Source organism: Pyxicephalus adspersus, chromosome 3, assembly GCF_032062135.1.
Source record: "Pyxicephalus adspersus chromosome 3, UCB_Pads_2.0, whole genome shotgun sequence".
NCBI classification, from domain to species: Eukaryota; Metazoa; Chordata; class Amphibia; order Anura; family Pyxicephalidae; genus Pyxicephalus; species Pyxicephalus adspersus.
This window is the reverse complement of record NC_092860.1, coordinates 133,355,385-133,374,176: the sequence shown is the minus strand read 5'-3', so window position 1 is coordinate 133,374,176 and position 18,792 is coordinate 133,355,385. Positions and strand designations below refer to the sequence as shown.

At 39.5% G+C, this 18,792-nt stretch overlaps 1 protein-coding gene across 1 annotated transcript in view; it reads right to left on the bottom strand.

Annotated features, from left to right (window-relative positions):
• Nucleotides 1-18,792, bottom strand: part of LOC140327167 (uncharacterized) — a gene marked incomplete in the record, with an annotated part of 73,397 nt that overhangs the window by 21,478 nt on the left and 33,127 nt on the right. The window contains 7 exon segments of the mRNA XM_072406407.1: nt 4,958-5,051; nt 7,411-7,502; nt 8,682-8,807; nt 10,674-10,751; nt 13,770-13,883; nt 16,032-16,178; nt 18,370-18,573. Of these exon segments, the coding sequence (XP_072262508.1) occupies nt 4,958-5,051; nt 7,411-7,502; nt 8,682-8,807; nt 10,674-10,751; nt 13,770-13,883; nt 16,032-16,178; nt 18,370-18,573 (855 nt within the window).

Here is an 18,792-nt window from a genome sequence, read left to right as displayed (position 1 = left end):
ATATTCTCATTATTACCGCTGGAACGTTTTAATTTGGACAGAGGGGTTGTGGGGGAGGGGCGTAAGGATGACGAACAAAGGAGGCACAGACTCATACCCCGTACATTTATGAATTGGCTACAGGCATTTAGTATTTTGGCGGGGCTAATTAGCGAGAAACAGCCGGAGCAGTGTACGGCGCCTTTCTGCTATTTGGATACTGTGCGGGAAGCGTATAGACAGTATGGGGGGGTGTGTTGGCTGCGCTATGATGAACAGTTTAGGCAGCGGAAAGCGAAACGGAAAGTGAGGCCTTCTTTGCGGTGGGATCACAAGAACATAGGTTTGTGGATGAGGTTGATGACCATGGGGAGGCAAGGAGGGGGGCAGCCCTTTCAGGGGGAGGGGGGTGGCTCAGGCTGGGGGAGTCCCAGGGACAAATAAGAAGAAAGGGGTGTGTTGGCTGTATAACGAAGGGGGTTGCAAGTTTGGGGGAGGGAATCATCGCTTTCGGCACGAGTGTTCAGGCTGTGGGGGGAATCACGGATTGTCCAGATGCTTTAAACAGGGTTCTGGAAGGAGTGGGGATGGGGCTGGAAAAGGGGGTGACACCCGTGATGGTCGCAAGGATGCGCCCCCTTTTAGATAAATATCCCAATAGGGCGGCGGCCAAAGTCTTGGCTGAGGGGTTTACAGTGGGCTTCCGGATTCCTAGTGGGGCAGTGGGTTTGACGAGGGAGCCGCAGAATTTGAGATCAGCGCTGAGATTTCCGGAAGTGGTTAAAGACAAGCTGGCAAAAGAGGTGAGTTTGGGTAGGAGTGGTCCTTTTGCTTCCCCTCCATTAGCGGATTTGGTTATTTCCCCTTTGGGTTTGGTGCCTAAGAAGGAACCTGGAAAATTTCAGATGATTCATCATTTATCGTTTTCCAAGGGGGGTTCGGTGAATGATGGTATTGATCCGGAAGTGTGTGCTGTGGCGTACATATCATTTGATGCAGCGATCAGGTGGGTGAGGAGACATGGGCCCAGTGTGTAGGGTGCTGTTAGCTACCTTGCAGCACGTGGCGGAAAGGTTTGGGGTTCCATTGGTGGATGACAAAACGGAAGGGCCAGTTACGGCCTTGACCTTTTTGGGCATTGAGCTGGACACGGTGGCAATGGAAAGCAGGTTGCCGCGGGACAAGTTGGACGCTTTAGGATGTGAAGTGGGGGCAGGTAAAGGGCGCAGAAAAATGAAGTTGAGAGAGGTGCAGTCCTTGCTGGGTAAGTTAAATTTTGCATGTAGAGTGGTTCGGATGGGCAGGGTTTTCTGCCGGAGGTTGGCCGCGGCTACAGCGGGGGTCAAGGCACCGGGTCATTTTGTTCGTTTGAATGGGGGGGTGAGGGCGGATTTAGAGGCATGGGACTTGTTTTTGGAGCAATTTATTGGGAAAGAGTTATGGTTGGAGGGGCCTGTGGATGCAGTTGATTTGGAATTATTTACTGACGCAGCTGGGGGGGTTGGCTTTGGGGCCTATTTTCAGGGTAAGTGGTGTGCGGGGGTGTGGCCTCAGAGTTGGATACAAGAGGGTTTGGTTAAGAATTTAGTAGTTCTGGAATTGTTTCCTATTGTTTTGGCAGTGGAACTTTGGGGGAAGGAATTGGTGAACAAAAAGGTTCGTTTTTATTGTGATAACTTGGGGGTGGTACAGGCGATAAATAACTTTACAGTTTCATTGGGTCCTGCAGTGCAGTTGTTAAGGCATTTGGTTTTTAAGTGCATGGAATATAATGTGTTTATTTTTGCTAGACATATTCCGGGGGTTGATAACAGGGTGGCTGACGCCTTATCTCGTTTGGAGTGGGACAGATTTTGCAAGTTGGCTCCGGAGACAGAGGACAGTGGTTAGAGGTGCCCGGAACATCTGTGGGAAATTGCGAGGGGTTATCAGAGGGCTTGTCTGGAGGTCGGTGAGCGAGAGGACTTGGAAGGCGTATGAGGCGGTATGGTCCGAGTGGCTGGGGTGGCAGGCACAGTGGACAAAAGGGGTTGGGGACACGCCTGTGGTTGGGGTGTTAGGTCTGTTGGCTAAAAAAGTTACTGAAGGGGTGTCGGTGGCGTGGGTGAATAGGATGATGGCGGGTTTGGCGTTTGGTTTTAAGTTTAGGGGGATGGAAGATGTTACAAAGTCATTTATTGTGCGACAGGCTCTTAAAGGGTTTCGAAGGGGTAAGAAGGTGCGTGTCAGTAGGAGGCCTTTGTCATTTGACTTATTGCAGGGTTTGGTGAGGAAATTGAATGTACTGTGTTTTGGGGAATATGAAGTTTTGCTGTTTAGGGCGGCTTTTGTGACGGCGTTCTTTGGAGCCATGAGGATAGGGGAATTGGTGATCCCGGCGAGAGATCGACCAGGAGGTCTTTTAGCGGAGGATGTAGTGTTCAGTGCGGATAAGGTAAGTTTGAGAATTCAGCGGTCAAAGACGGATCAAGTGGGAAAACGTTTGCGCGTGGCTCTATTTTCCTTAAAGGGTTCAGGGGTTTGTCCGGTACGGGCTGTGGAAGAATTTTTGAAGGTTCGACCTTAAAAACCGGGCCCCCTATTGCTGCATGAGGACGGGATGTACTTGTCCCGTTTTCAGTTCAAGGCAGTATTTAGACAAGGCTTGGCATTGCTGGGGGTGCAGAGTAAAGAATATTCAGCGCATTCCTTTAGGATTGGGGCTGCCACAGAGGCGGCTAGGTGGGGGGTTGAAGTGTCAATTATTAAGAAAATTGGTCATTGGGAATCGGAGCATTTTCGGGTATACGTGAGGCCACATTTATTGTAAAAGGATTGGGGATATGGTTGCTGGGGGGGGGGGGGGTGGCGAGTTTATTTGGAGTGTTTGGGGTTTTGGCATGGTTTGCTTTGTTTTTTCAGGTTGGAACCTAGGCCTGGTGATTCTTGGCCATTCATACATTTAGTGGGGTGCCCGGAGAGCTGCGGTCAGGGCTGACGGCAGGCAGTTAGGAGTGCCCAGGACAGAAGCTACGGTGGGGTGGATCGGAGTACCGGGAATGCTGGGGAGTCGGGTGGTGCCGGAAGTCAGAAAATACGCAACGCTGGACAGGCCACCCAATGTTTTAGTGGTACATGCGGGAGGTAATGATTTGGGAAAAAGATGGATACGGGAGTTGATTAGGGACATTAGGTTGGATTTTTTGAGGTTGCAGGTGGAATTTCCAGGTATGTTGGTGGTATGGTCAGATATTGTGGTAAGGACTAGTTGGAGGGGTGCAAGGTCGGTTGAGGGTGTTATTAGGGGTAGAATTAAAGTCAATCAGGAAGTGGGAAAGTTTTTGGCACGACATGCAGGAGTGGTGGTGTGCCATAGGGAATTGGAAGAAGAGACCTGGCGGTACCTGAGAGGGGATGGGGTTCATTTGAACGCCATAGGTATAGACCTGTGGTGCTTGGGTTTGCAGGATGAAGTGCAGAGGGCCCTTCGTGTGTGGAGGGGCGCGCAAGAGTAAGGGGTCACTCTTCCGCGCTGTGGCGGTTGGGATCTGGGTGGAAGGTAAGTGCCCGGTGGTAAGTCGGGGGTGAAGGGGCATCCCGGGTGGTGGAGTGGCCCCTTTAAATTGGTTGTGTTGGGGCCCGAGGCAGGGTTGGCCCAGGGGCCATAGCGTGGTTCATGGTGGGTTGCAACTGTTGCAACTGGAGGCGGGCTTCACCTTCCAAGACCTGCAGCCTGGAGATTTACAAGTTTATAAAAGGTTAATTTAGAAATGTGGGGGTTAGGAAAAGGTTAATAATTGAAGTTATTTATGGTTATAGTTAGTTACATATGGTTATTTATAAATGTTTACAGGTTATGTTTATATTAACGTTATTTATGTTATTTATGGTATTTATGTAGTTATGTAAATAATATTATTAAAGGTTAACTGTTTATGGTTATTATTGTTACAAAAGTAAATATATTTTATTTACTTAGGTTATTTAATTGGTATAAATAAACGGCTGCTTGCCAGCCAATTTTAAGTCCAAAAAGTGTTGTGTGTTGATATGAAGGAGGGGAGGAGGGAAGGTAGGTTGGCAAGCAAAAGGGGGGGGGGGATAATATGGAAATGGGGATAAAGGGGGGGAACATAGAAGGAGCAAGGGCAAGGCATCCGCACTACCCTAGTCATGTGTGCATGTGTGTGTGTGTGGAAAATGTAAAAAGCAAATCTTAAAATGAAAAACAAGATGATGTTGTTTTTTTCAGCAGCCTGAAAGTTATCCCTTTTACTACTGTGCTAGGTAAGAGCGATTTAAAATCATTGTTAGTAACATCAAGGATATCTTTTGCACATGCCTTTCCTGCCTATAGATCCTTGCCAAAGGCCAAGTGTAATGTTAGGCTTAAACTAGTAGATGTATGCAACAGTCAGCAAATAAAAATAAAAATCAATCAGGGATTATTGTTAATTTTACTACCTTGCACCAAATTATCTTGAGCAGAGTTCAGCAGAAATCTATTCAAAAATTATTTGGAATGCCACCAATATTAGCACTGAACACCAAGCTTTGTCATTTGTTGAAGTGGAAATCTAAGTAGCCGTTAATAGCCTACCACTTCTGATGTTGCTTAATCAATAAAAAAAACTGACAGTCTGTGTTCAATTGTTCAGTATTCAATTTTATCCATCCAGAAAAGCCCTAGATGTTAAAAGCCTTTCATTTGATTTATTTTTTTGATTGGATCAAAAATCAAATCTATTAAAATGTTGCATATTGTATGCCTAGCATTAGCAATTTTTATGATTTGTAAAGGCTAACAAGGTTCCTGACCTTACTCCTGAAAATGTGTTGCCACTTACACTTTTTCCAACACATTTTTATGACAAAGACACATTTACAAAATAATATTGTTGGTAATTTGTCCTAATTTTGTAGAGAAAGTCAAAAAGATTTCAAATGTAATAAAACTTTTAACATTGGTGTAATATAACTTTGAACCAAACATTCTTACCAGATCAGCCACATAGCCTAATAGCATTTCATCCATGTTTAGCTTTAGCTGATCATTTAGCCTTTGGATTTTTTCATTTAGCTGCAATTGAAACCTGTGTATATAGAGGGAAAGATGTCACAATTACAATATTTCCCAGTATTATAACATAAAATATATATATATATATAAACAGCGTCTTTATTTAATTCAAAATAGCTTTTTCCAGTATGCAGTAAAATCAAACTTTTATTCAGCAGTATAAAAAACAGATAGGCTTCAGGTAGAAATAAACTCCTAAACTGACATTCATGCTCATAGTCCCAAACTTTGGGTCTGTAGCCTCTGCTACATGGATGCTTTCTGCTGTGGTCCTAGAGTCTTGCAGGACTTGACTTGCAGGAGAAATCTTTTGCTAAACACAGCTGAGGTTGCAGATGATTTTAAGGACTGAGCTCTTTCTGCAGCCTCTTGTAACTTTTTAATGACCAGGACAAACTCTGCAGTTGTTTCTTTTTGCAAATCAAAGCACAGCTTGCTCAAGAAGTTAATAAATGTTGAGTGTATTAGTTTGTCAGCTGTGCCTCCTGTAGCTTCCAGTGTCTCCTGTGTCTTTGGTGGCCTCTGTGTCACAGGTGTCTATTTCCTGGATCCCTGGTATTTGGCTCCTGGCTTGTGGTCTGACCTCTCTTTCTTGCTGCCTGCCTCGAATCCGGCCTTCCTTGACAATTCTTCTGCCTAGTGCTTTGGTACTGTGTATCATCCTGCCCACCCTGGTGTGCCCAAGGACTTCTGCCTGGCAGTTACCAGCAGCGAAACATCCTCAACACTAGAGGCTCTGTAGAAGACCTGGTTACTGATTAGACTCTGGACCTTGGCCCCTCTCAGGGCTCACACCACTTCTGTGCAAACCATAGTGCTCTTTAGTGGTTCTGTCTCCCCAAGTGGGTGCTGTCTTTTTCAGGGTAGACAGACATAATGTTATTCTGTGGTAAAATCTGCTCCTGTCATTGGGCACAATTTTTTAAAGCTGTCCAAGACTGGAGAGGATACACTTTTATCAGTGAATCTGGGTGATCCAGCAAACCTGGAATGGATTTCTTGAAGTAATTTGCTATTTGTTCGCAAATGTTTTCACTCCTAGACCAGATCTATTTCAGTAATTTGCTATTTGTTAGCAAATATTTTCACTTCTGGACCAGATCTATTCCAGGTTTTTTGGATGACCCAGGTTCACTGATAAATGTATCCTCTCTAGTCTTGGGGAGCTTTAATAAATCAGTCCCATTTTGTTTGAAGGAGGCAGCCAAGGACAAGTGTCCATTTGCATTTGCAATAGGTTCCTATTGAAGTTTATAGAGGCAGCAGGTTAAAACACCTTCCAAAGGTAAAACTGCTTCCAAAACTTTGAGTCTGAGTTTGGTCTTTGGGTTAACACCTGCCTGTTCACTGTATGTTTTTGTGTGACTCCCAATGGCCAGCAACTTGCTCAAGCACTTGCAGGATAGCTCTGGTTCAAAAACAACCACCATTTGCACATATGGCTAAACATAAGTTATTTACAAGTACTGCTCACTGAAGCACACATTTATTCTCTACTGGGCTGCCATGTAGCGTCTCCCTGAGTGTCAGGGTTCCATGAAAAGCATTTACAGCCACCCACAAATGAAAGGATAGCACAAGTGTTTTATGAATAGGATGTCAAGCAATGATTCACTTGAAAAAAAAGGGACAAAGTTGGCAAACACTAAGGCCAGCAGATCAGGCAGTTAAGGGATATGGGGTAATTACCGTACTTTTTGCCATATAAGACGCACTTTTTCTTCCCCAAAACTGGGGGGGAAAAGTTAGTGCGTCCTATACGACAAATGTGTTATAAAATAATTAAAATATTATACTCACCCGATACCCGATCCTGCGTGTGTCTCTGCATGCAGCGTCTGTCTCTTCTCTCCTCTGGCAGCACGTGTCTTCGCCTGTCTGTAAAGCAGAGCAAAAGAAGCTGGCACAGCGCCACCTGCTGTTCAATGTCCTAACTGCAGTACAGTGGAAAAAAGCACAGAGTGATAAGGGGTATTTGAATGACAGAGTGATCAGAAAGGGAGTTTGAATGACACAGAGTGATCAGAAAGCGAATTTGAAAGGCACAGAGTGATCAGAAAGGGAATTTGAATGGCACATGAGTGATCAGAAGGGGAATACCGGTATGAATGGCACATGAGTGATCAGAAGGGGAATAATCTTTCAGAATCTTTTTTTCTAGATTTTCCTTCTTTAAAATTAGGTGCGTCTTATATTCCGGAGCGTCTTATACGGCGAAAAATACGGTATATATAATTTATAGTATATACTCAAAAGCCTAAACAGCCATGCATTATACAATTGTATTTTAGGATACATTCATAAGTAAGATTTTTTTCATTTTCCTACCTGATGCTTGCAGTATAATTTAGGGTAAAACATAGAATACTTACTCTTTGTTATTCAAGTAAAGTACAATTGTTCTGGCAGTCTCTTTGGTAATATTATTTAATACTCTCTGAAAGTGGTTAAGCCTTGTCTTTACCTGAAATAGTACCAGAAATAGTTATCTAATTTGAATATCCTTTTTTTTAATAATACTGGAACACATAATAATACAAACATTGTGAAAGTTGTTTTTGCAGACACGCAGGACGGTATGGAGGGGCAGTTAATGTCTTGGTGGTGTGACAGTGTCTAGTATATTCTGGATATGATTTATTTTATATTTTAAAAGGCCTGAACCAATATTACTAGGTGAGTTACTTTGCATTATAAATATTAAAATATGTTCTTACATTTTGGATATTATTTCTGCATATCTAATTGTAAAAGAAGGCACATAAAATATTAATCCACACATAGAACTGCTAACTCCTTTTTCAAAGAAAGTGGTTTAAAACTTATCATCGGAATAATTGTCACTAAGTTGTGTTTAATCATAAAACCATCAAAGTCACACTAACATCAGTTTGGAGTAGAAACAGCTCTTAATGCACCATCTGGCTTTAGATAACATAGTAATTGCATTAAAAAAATACATTGGGCTCATTGAGATTGTCCTTGACCAAGCCAAGTTAATCCAGCTGATAACCCTGATAGTTATGTCCCTTACTCTTCTTGACAAACTCAACTTGAACATTTGCACAGGTTTGTGCAGAAAAAATCTTGGTGAATAACTGCAGGTCCTTGTTCAGCAATAAAAATGGTCTATAACTTGGGATCATATGGTTATAGATGTGAATCAATGGAGAATTGACTACTGGTTGTTAAAGAATTGTAGGCTGATAGAAAGTTAGGAGACAAAATGTCTATAAAGATTTTAAAATATGGTGGGAAGAGACTGTCTGGGTCAGAGGCTTTAACAAGTTGTTTATTAGCTTGGGGAAACCTTTAGAGACTCCTGTCTTGAGAAGATAAACTATAACTAACACTATGAACTAAGAACTTTAAAAAAAATTCTTAAAGAAAGGTAGGATGAAGAAGGTGGTAATGCAGAATACAATGAAAATTTTTGTTTTGTCTTCTTTGCAAAATGAGTTAGTTTTGGAAGTACAGAGGTGTTGACATACACAGATACAAGGAATATTGTATTGGATAATGTCTGGGCTCTAGTTTAGTGTTTTCTTTTGTCCTGGGCATTGGAGAGACTTCACTCATTGCTGATGTTTTAACATAACTAACATAACATGGTTTAACATAACATTTCCAAATTAGCACTTACATGATCAAAGCTGGATTTTTGTTTTGACAAAACAAATTCATCAAGTTGGATTAAAAAATCTATAATTCCAGTGTACTTTAAAAAGTCTGAATGTTTAGAAATAACTTCATGTTCACTTTGTGCATCCTGAAAGGAAATAGAAATTTAGTTTAATGGAATTTACTTTAAAGTACAAAAATTGTATTTTTATATTAAATACAAATAATTATCTCTACATGTTATGCTTTAAAGAGAAACATTGTGCAATAATAAATCAGATTTAGATGTAAATTATTGTAGATGGCAAAAATGCAAGTTAAACAAAGTTTGTCACAAATGATACACATGAAATTTGCAATTACTGAACTCCAATAAACGTAACCCAGTTTTCATGTGAATGCTCTAACTTTCTCTCAGTTATTACAGCCAGGAGCCATTTTGGACCCACCCTGTAACTTCTAAAATACATAGGATGCTGTGGAGCCAGTAAATGCAAAGAATTAATAAAGTAGGTTTTGTTTTTCCTTTTTCTCCCGAGTTTAACAGGACTGACACCTGTTATAAGACATGGAATAACATGCTCAGATAACTGAAAACATGCACGTCTTGTTAGTCAGTGCCCATCAGTCATACTTTCTGCCAGTTCATTACATTGCGGGCAGTCTGGAACAATTGTCATTCCTCTAAATATTCTGTATTTGGTGCAGGGTTTAAATTGTTTAGAGAGAAAAATATCCAGATTCAATAACATTGAGTATTTCATGTGGTAAAGTTTTACCTCTAGCCCCTTTCAGTCCCCCCCCCCCCCCCCTATAAAGAAGTAGTTCCTTTTAAATGGACTAGCAAAATCAATATGAAACCTGGGCCAAGGTTTTTTAGGTAGCTTCCCAGTAATAAACTGGGTACCACTGGGGTGTTATGGCAAGATGATTGGAAGTTTTGACAGAAAGGACATTGCATGGTTCTTCTTTTCTGCAAGGTGAGCATTGTGTAGCATGTCTAAAACAACTTTGGTCAGCTTTTGGGTATAACAACTCAGCATCTGCATTCAGAAATGACTTTTCTGCATTTACAAAAATAATACAATGATAAGCAGTCACTTCTACAGATAATAAAATGTCACTGGCATACTTCCTCTTGAATTGTAAGCTCCTCTCTCCTCCTCCTATGTCATTGTTTGTATTATATTGGCCCTATATAAATACTGGACATTATTAATACTATTACTACTACTACTACTACTAATAATAATAATAATAATAATAATAATAATAGTGCTGTGGTCATGTGCACCTTTTCTTTTTTTTTCTAGTTTAAAAAAATAAAATCACATTGGCTGCTGTTTTGCCTTTCTGTGGATGTCACAATTCTTGAAAAGTAGGCAATCACTTCTTTGAAAGAATATAACAATTTCAAAGAATATGGCTAAGAACAATATCCACACCATGAGCAGAAGGTAAGTATAAAGTGTCTGTATTCATTATCATTAACAAGAACTGTCAGCGGACAATACTTCTATACCTTGAGAAAAATCCTAAGAAAGTTTAGAAGTATACTTCGAAAAATTCCCCTATAAAGGAGAAGAAGGCTAATGTAAAATTTGGACAGTAACTATTAAAAAGAATGCTTGGAGTTCTGGTTTACTTTTTGGTTCAGGAGCATTGTACACATCTTTTTAATTGCCCTTTGTTGGATAAACAAAGCAGGCAACAATATCTCCTGCCCAGAATTACTATGTCCAAAAGCGGCAAAACAAAACAGTCTTCCCTCGCAGGGGGTATTTCAACAAAACAAAATCCAAGTCCAGAGAGTCTGGATCACTAAGACTCACAGCCACTGCTGCTTAGCACCAGGTGTGCTTTAAAGGCTTGTTAACTGTGGGACCCAGAATTGGGAATCTGTCCCACCCTGCTCTTGCACATTCCCACTGAAAACAGCCCCAGGGCAGGTGCTCTTCTTGTCCCTGTGTTATAGTGTAAACATTTTAATAATTCAAAAAATATAAATCAGTACCTTTTGTGAGAGTATTGATGAATGAAGAACTGGTAGCAAATATGTTGTAAAGATATTTTTTTCAAGGTCATTGGAGTTCTGTAAAAAATACAATTAATAAATTTTGAATAAACAAATTAGATTTGCCATGTATAATAGTTAAGAATAAAATTGGTGCAGAATCTCACAACATACAGTATATATTAGAACTACATTAAATATTTTAAAGGTGGGTTTGGTGTTCAGAGCTTAAACCTAATTGTGATCACTGCTACACCTTACAAAAGAATTTCAAAGTTGCCATCATCGTACAACAATGTCATGAAATGGCTGATTTCAACCTAAAGATTAGAATTTGTAATCCATCCTTACTTTCAGCCTTGCATAGCTGTACAGGCTTCTCTCCCGGACTGGAATTTCTTATTTCAGATACACACCTGTGAACCTAACTGTTTCTGGCCTGCTGCTTTCAATTATTAGATTTCTGTCCTCTCATTCATGAAAATTCAGCTTTTGTTGGCAATACTACAGATTCCTGTTTCCAAGAATCTGTGTACAGCACCCTGTCCCCTCCCAATGCAATGCTTACATTGCATAGATTTAGTGAAAAAGTCAATTGATTTAAAAATCAGGTATGTAAAAAAAAACAATTTTTATACACACAGTATGTGTAGGACTGTATATATAACCTGTACAGTAAATAAGGTGGCATGGAATGCTACAGTGGACTAGTGGTAGGTATTTTAAAAGATGGACAACAAGATGTCAGCAGTGTCATATATTGTCAGACAAGAAGCATCCATTTTCCTTGTTTTGGTTTTTCATGAATAAAGGATCTCATAGCCACCTTTCTTTTGTGCCCAGACAATCAATTGGTGGATTGTGTCAACAGATCATTTCCCAACCACAAAGAGCGAACATGGAACAAACGTTTCCTCCTTCCCATTTTCTTGGAGTGGGGCACTCCATCCATAGACCCAATTGTATCTCCAATGAATGTCTTAGCCCAGGACACTTTTAAGCTGAAATGGGACTTTCCCCCTTTCTCTACCTGTTCTCTAAAGCACAATAGCAATCTGAGAGTCACCAAAGAGGACAATTGTTATTCTTCCCCACTGGCCCAGAAAAGCTTGGTTTCCATTGTTATCTCAGATGTTGGTTTCTCCTTTTCATCTTCCTTGCCAGAATGGACTTCTCCAGGACAAATGGAGACATTCCAACCTGGCACCTTTAAATGTGACGGCCTTCTTATTGTTAGGGAAAAACATTTTGCTTCTGGGATTATACACACAGTGGTGGAGACACTGCTCAAGGAACAGAAGAAGTCTACTAATAAAACATACCACAATATATGGAAAAATTACTTTATCATGGCACTTAAACCTAATCTAGCTCAAATCCAACTCTACTGGAGTCCAGGTTTCAGCTCTCTTAACCCTAACAACCTCCGAGTGGGCAGAGCACTGAAGCCAAAATGGAATTCTACCTTAGAACCTCAAGTTCTTATAGATCCTAAGGTGTGTTTTTTGATGGCTGTTACCTTAGTAGAAAGGTTTCTTTATTGCAGGTTCTTTCTGCAAAGGAACTGTTTGTACCTTGACAAAGTTGTTTTGTGCCCATCACCTGAGTTTTTGGCAAAGGTTTCATCAGTATTCCATGTAGTTAGGGGCATTTCTACTTGCCCTAGAGTTTTTAATTCCCATTACTTCTCAAGAAGATGATTTTCAGAAATTGGACATGGTTCACATCATCCTCACTTACCTGAAAAGGACAAAGGGGTTTAAAGCAGCAGACAATCCCTTCATTTTTCCAAAGAGTCCAAAACAGTGGTATCTTCAAGAGTTCTTTCCTCTTGCATATTGGAGACAATAATGTATACCATGATTGGCTTGGAACCACCGCAGGAAATAGGAGCACATTAGATAAGGAGAGTAGTGGCTTCTTGGTTATCATTTGCCAAAGTCTCCGCATAAGTGATTTACAAGGCAGCCAGATGGAGGTCTTCCAATACTTTCATTTAACACTATAAGTAGGATGTAGCAGCAGGAGCCTCAGCTTTTCCTCTCATTGCTAGAAATGCCCCTATTGATTTCCTTATTGGACTGTCATAGTGTTTCCTGACACGAAGAACTAATAAATGCACAGCAATCTCACATTCAGGGTGAATTAGCCCATGTATAGGTATATGAGGCTGTATATGATTGTGCTATATTACTAATGGTATTTGTTTGCCAGAAAAAAATGTCCCAGTTTCTTCAATACATTTTTCATACAAAAGTTTATTATTGCATTCTCCTATTTTTTTTATGCTCCCATCTGTAACCTAAATTTGGCAGGAATATCTGTAAAAACTACATCTAAAGACTAGTAAGCTACAATATGCTAATATATATTATATAATATATATATATTGTAAGACAGTGACTGGAAAAGTAGTAGAAAATTGTTATATTTCGCCCAGGATTATTTCATATACAATGTACTAGGCTACAGGAAGTGAATATCTCAACTAGAAAACTCTCAGAAATCCAGGAAAGATGGGTTGCCTTAGCAAAACATTGTTTGCTGAGGACTTTGGTAAAGGGTGTTATTGGGTCTGGATTTCTATGGAATGATGAGCAGGTTGGTAGTGGGGCTCCTCATTCCCTTCCTGTCCAAAACAGGTTTCCTATATAGCTCTCAGCCAGGTGACGGAGATCAGCTCATTTCTGGGCTATAAAGGTTTGAACTATGAGCATGTGTGGGTGGGTGGAACTGGTTGAACAGACTGGTTTTCAGCAGTGCTGCTGTGGTCTGCTAAAATGACACTAACTTTACTTTGAGTTGTGTTGTGTGGCTGGTAGTAGGCCACCTGTATAGAAAGGGTGATCTTGTGTTTAGCTAGTGCTCAGCCGAGCAGGAATTTATTTAGTGTTTTTGCCTGTATGTAAAGGTGTTATATTTTGCTTGTGGGTGAAAATAAAGAAAACAGGCAAATCCCTGTGTCAGTTGTGCCACTATGTCACTGTCTCTGACTGCTGTGCCTACCACTATTGAGCTGACCCCCACAATATATATATAAGTATTGTAATATGCGCTCCCTCTCCCCTCTTCCCATTATATAAAATGTAAATATACCTTGTTTAGGATTTTTGCAATTGTTTTAAGTTCAACGTCTTTTTTCTTCTTTGATTCCACCTCCAGTCTCTCAATTTTATTTTTTCCTTTTTTTGCAAACTGCCATTTTGAGTTCTTAAAAAAAAAAAAAAAAAAAAAAAAAAAAAAAAAAAAAAAAAAAAGGAAAATGCAGGTTTTGGTGATATGTACTAAATTCAGTCAAGTATCTTTCTCTAACTATTGTGGTTTAAGTGTGTTCTATTTATTTGATTACAGGTTGAACAATGCACTGAGATTTCATGGAATATAGGAAGCTTTTACAATACAACCCAATACCTTTTTATTGTACATTGCTGTGAAATATGTTGGTGCTTTATATAGCTAATATTAACAATCTGAACCATTCTTTTGGAGTTTTATTGCAACATATTAGCAATGCATACGGATTAAAGGAGATCTAACAGTGATTGAAGTTAGTATTATTAAAGATCATCTGTCACCTGAGCAAAATTAAGTATTTGTTTTTGTAGAGTTTTTTGTTTTAACTTATGAGGCACTAAAAGTGCCTCATATTGGCTGCTGTGTGTGCCTGCATTGGATGTTTAATGCCACTTGTGGGCAACATTGTAGCTGATATGCCCTACTATTTGCCATATCAAACCTACATGTCCATATGTTTCCTAGTGGCCTATGGAGGGGGGCCTCAAAATAAACATTGCATCATGCTCCCCCTCTCCCCCATTTGTTGCTTTACAAAGTGTATGTAGACACCTTTTTAAAGTTTATGAATGGGACAGGATTACAACTGGTCTGGTACACTGTACTATACTTTAAATACTCCATGTCACTGCAATCTGTTCAGCACATTACTTGTTCTTGACTACTGTACTCTGTATGCTGTATTACATAAGCTTTATTATTACACTGTGTATGTTGTGTTGTATAAAACCACTGCACTCTGTACACTCTTTGTTGCACATTATGTACATGCTGCTTTGTATTTTACATACAGCACATCATTGCCTTTGTAGATTATGCTTTATGTTCCATTGTCTTGTCCACTGCAGCTATATTTTTAGGATAAAGGAGGGGGACTAATCATTCTGCGGTCCCAATTAAATAACTAGTAAGCCTAATTACTTTCCTTCAATAAACACAGTTGCTAAATCCAATACACTTAGTTGCACTAAATCCATTTATAACCCTCTGTTGTCAAGTAGCTGTCTTTGCACATACAAGGTATCCTTACCTAACCTGCTCAGGTTGATATGAAAGGAATTTATCACCTGAAAATACATTTATGATGTTTGAATTCATTGCTGTAAATAAATAAAGGTAATGTGAGGATATTAGTTCTTCACGAAACTAGTCACTTAACAGCAGAGTAGTATACATGTATTTGTGTCCTGGTCAAGTGTCAAGTGGAAATATCAGACCAGAGGTAGTGGCATATACTAATTGAAAAAAATGGGAAGTGTGGAGGTCAGGTAGGGATTGGTGGTGTCAGGTGTGGTGGAGAGGCAGTTGTAGTAGGTTTGGAGATATGAGCAGTGGAGATTTGCAGATGCAGTTGTAAGAGTGGAGCTAGTGGTGTCAAACTAGATTTAGTGGTGGTGAAAGTAGTGAGTGTGGGGGGAGACTGCACTGTACTCACAAGAGGTATCATGCACTGTGGTGGTAAAGAGGTTGTCATGTTCAGCAGTAGGAGTGTCAAGCGTGATGGTTGAAGGTGGGGGATTTCAGATGCGGTTGTGGTAGTTTTGTTTGGATTTAGATCACAGCAGGGTCACAAAAAGTAGTGGTTAATTGTGGCTCCAAGGAACACCCAAGATAGCCAAAGTATCTGTGACATTTGTGATGCTCACATAGCCACTGTATATGTTGCCTATAATATCACCTTAGAGTCACCCTAGTGATTGAGTAAGATCAAATAATTTGTGCACTTCTGATACAGAAGGTTTCCTGGGGGCTAGAGGCAGAAGGTACCTGCACACAAGGTATGCTAAAGGACTCTGGGAGGAGTAGGTGTCATAGGGCTGGGTCTTAGCTCATGAAGGTGGGGTGCCGAATGCCTGCTGTGCCTAATAGTAAATCCAGACCTGACTATTACTAAACAGAACGTCCATACTATATAAAAACCTACAATTATCAGATAAAATCTAGTAAAAAACCTGTATTTTAACTGACACAATTAATAATACAATCACAATTGCGTTTGGTATTGAACTGTGCATTTGATTCAAAGTATTTAATGTATTACTGTTCATTTTAAAATTGTCACACCTTTTCTGGGTATGCAATAAGCATAATCTTGTTATTGGATGGATCTTTGTCACATCTTTGTAGAAATCCACTCTCATAGAGCATATCTTTGACTTCTTTTTCACATATTGTAAAACCAAATTCTGTTACAAGAATCACTGCATCCACCTGTTGAATAAAATACTGAAGGTTAGAAATGTAGATATGCATTCTACATAAGTGTAAATCCAAAAATCCTATTTTAAAATAGAAACATATATATATAGTGAACTACAGGTAGTACCTGAGTTAAGGATATCTGACATACGGACAACTCTTAGATAAGAACGGGGCTTCCCTGCTCGTTAGTGTGCAGGACAGAGGCTTGATGGGGGGAGGGTGGCGGTTGTAATTCTTTAATTACCAAGACAAACTCTGCAGTTGTTTCTTTTTGCATATCAAAGCAGAGCTTGCTCCAGAAGTTAATCAATGCCTAGGCTCCATAAAGTTTTTTTTTTTTTTGCTTTGTGATTAACTCACACTGAGGATTTTATACAGTAACTGACTCCATGTTGCCTAATAACATGTTGAAACATATGTCCTAATTGCATTTATTAAATAATATACTTGTTCTGACTTACGTAAAAATTCAACTTTGAATAACAAACCTACAGTCCCTATCTCGTATGTAACCTGGAGCCTACCTGTACATACAAGAATCTTCATTCTCACTTTATACAACTTTCATTAAAATGTAGCTTACACCCATTCTTTACTGCTGCCAGTTTCCATTTACACCTGTGTTCTACACAGTTTTGTGCACACTATTTTTTGATGCCTAATGCTATCTTGGCATAGCCCCATAATGTTGTTTCAAGTATGTGATTCTTATTGCATTCACATACTAATTACAGACACATATTTAGTAGTTATCCCCAGTTGTTGTATACAAACAGTGCTAGAACTAGGGAAATCAGCAAAGTATGCATTAGTGGAACAGAAGGTGGGTATTTCATTCTCTTGGTTCACATCAAATGTTGAAGTAACTTTGGGTGTGAACCCTGGCCAGGGCACCAGGACTACCTTATCTGGAAAAACAATTGTGAAAGCCTTTCTAGCATTCAAGTATGCAACCCCTGAGACGGTCCTTTAGCTAAAGGGATGGCCACTAAAAAGGCTGCCTCAGGAACAGTCCCTACCCCAGCTTAAAGGTATCTTACAAATGATAATCAAGGACTGGCGCCAAGTCCCACATAGGAAACATTGTTTTCCTGGGATGTGAAGTTCACATCATCATTGTTTAAATTAATTCAGCCAATCATGAAACAGGGAAGATGAGTACACCTCATTTGCCCTGGTTGAGCAAGATAACAAGAGCAAACACAGCTGCTGTCAGAGTAGAGACAGCAGCATTGCTGGAGGAGAAGTTCTCATCAATTGGTAGATAATGTATTATGGAATTCAAAGTTAGTTCGAGTTGATTAAGATTAAGTCTATCCTGTGGTTGTAGCCCAAAAAATGGAGCTAAACACTTTTTACCCAACTCTTTTTTTGGCAAAGCAGATTCCAGAGAAATGTTTTTGGATATCTCACCCATTTCTTATTCAGGAAGGTCCCAATCCTATTGATCAGTTTTAAAGTTGTAGGAGCAGACCCGACATATTTGTTTTTTTTTTCATTTACAATTAAAAAAACACCAATTTTAACATGTTAAATGTCATATTATGTTCCCTAAAATTTTACATTGTATTTTTTGTATTTTACCACAACTATCTACCCAGACCAAGACAAAAAGATTTTTCGTGCAGCAGAATATATGAAAGTGCAAAAGTGTCACATTTGCAAAAACAAATTCTGGCTGAGTTAGGAAAAATGCCTATTGCATCTACAAGCATTGGGATGATAATGAGCAACATTCTGATGTCAATTACACTCTTGATTGCTATAAGAAAACACTTGAATGCTCCTAGAAGTCCCCCTGATACCCCCTCCCCCCACCATCACTTTGTCAATACTAAGTTTAGAAGCTTTGAAATTAAAATGAAAAGCTGACACCTATCAACAGCCTACATTTAAAATGTGGCTATTTCTGTACTTAAACATTATTTTCTTACAAAAATGAAATGTTCTTTTACATTTTTTCTCTTGAAAGATGGTCTTTACAGGTATCCCAGACATCCCCAGCAAATATAGTGACAGTTTACCTCACAAAACACAACATTTGGATTTGCTAATAACTGAAATGTAAAAAGTCCGGATATGAAAACATGAAACCTCTCATAAATATTTATTATTATTATTATTATTATGAAAATTAGTAGCCTACTGGTAATCCTTACAGAAGAAACTTTATGCACTAGCTTATAAATCATCAATTTACCTCATTTAAAGCATTTCTGATAAAATTCATTGCAATTGGATCAGAATCATCGGTTCCTGGCATTTCTAGTATTTCTTTGCCTCCATGTAATATTTTGCTTGGTAAATAAACCACAATTTCCTTTACAGCTGCAATCTTTTTTTGGGCTTCTTCAGCCTTATCTTCATCTTCCTCCTGAGAAGTTGTCAGTGCCTTCAGAACATGCTAAAATAAATAAAGATCAAAAATAAATATTAGATTCATATAAATGACATAACGTTAAGGCAAAACTGTCCAGGTTACTTTTGTTACCACAACATAAAACAAGAAAAGAATATTTATAAAGAATTTGATTAGTGATTCTTTAGGGAGAGCAAATGAGGTCAAGGGCTATTTATAAATCACTCGGAGTTATAATGGGCACTAAACAGAGGGAAGGCAGAG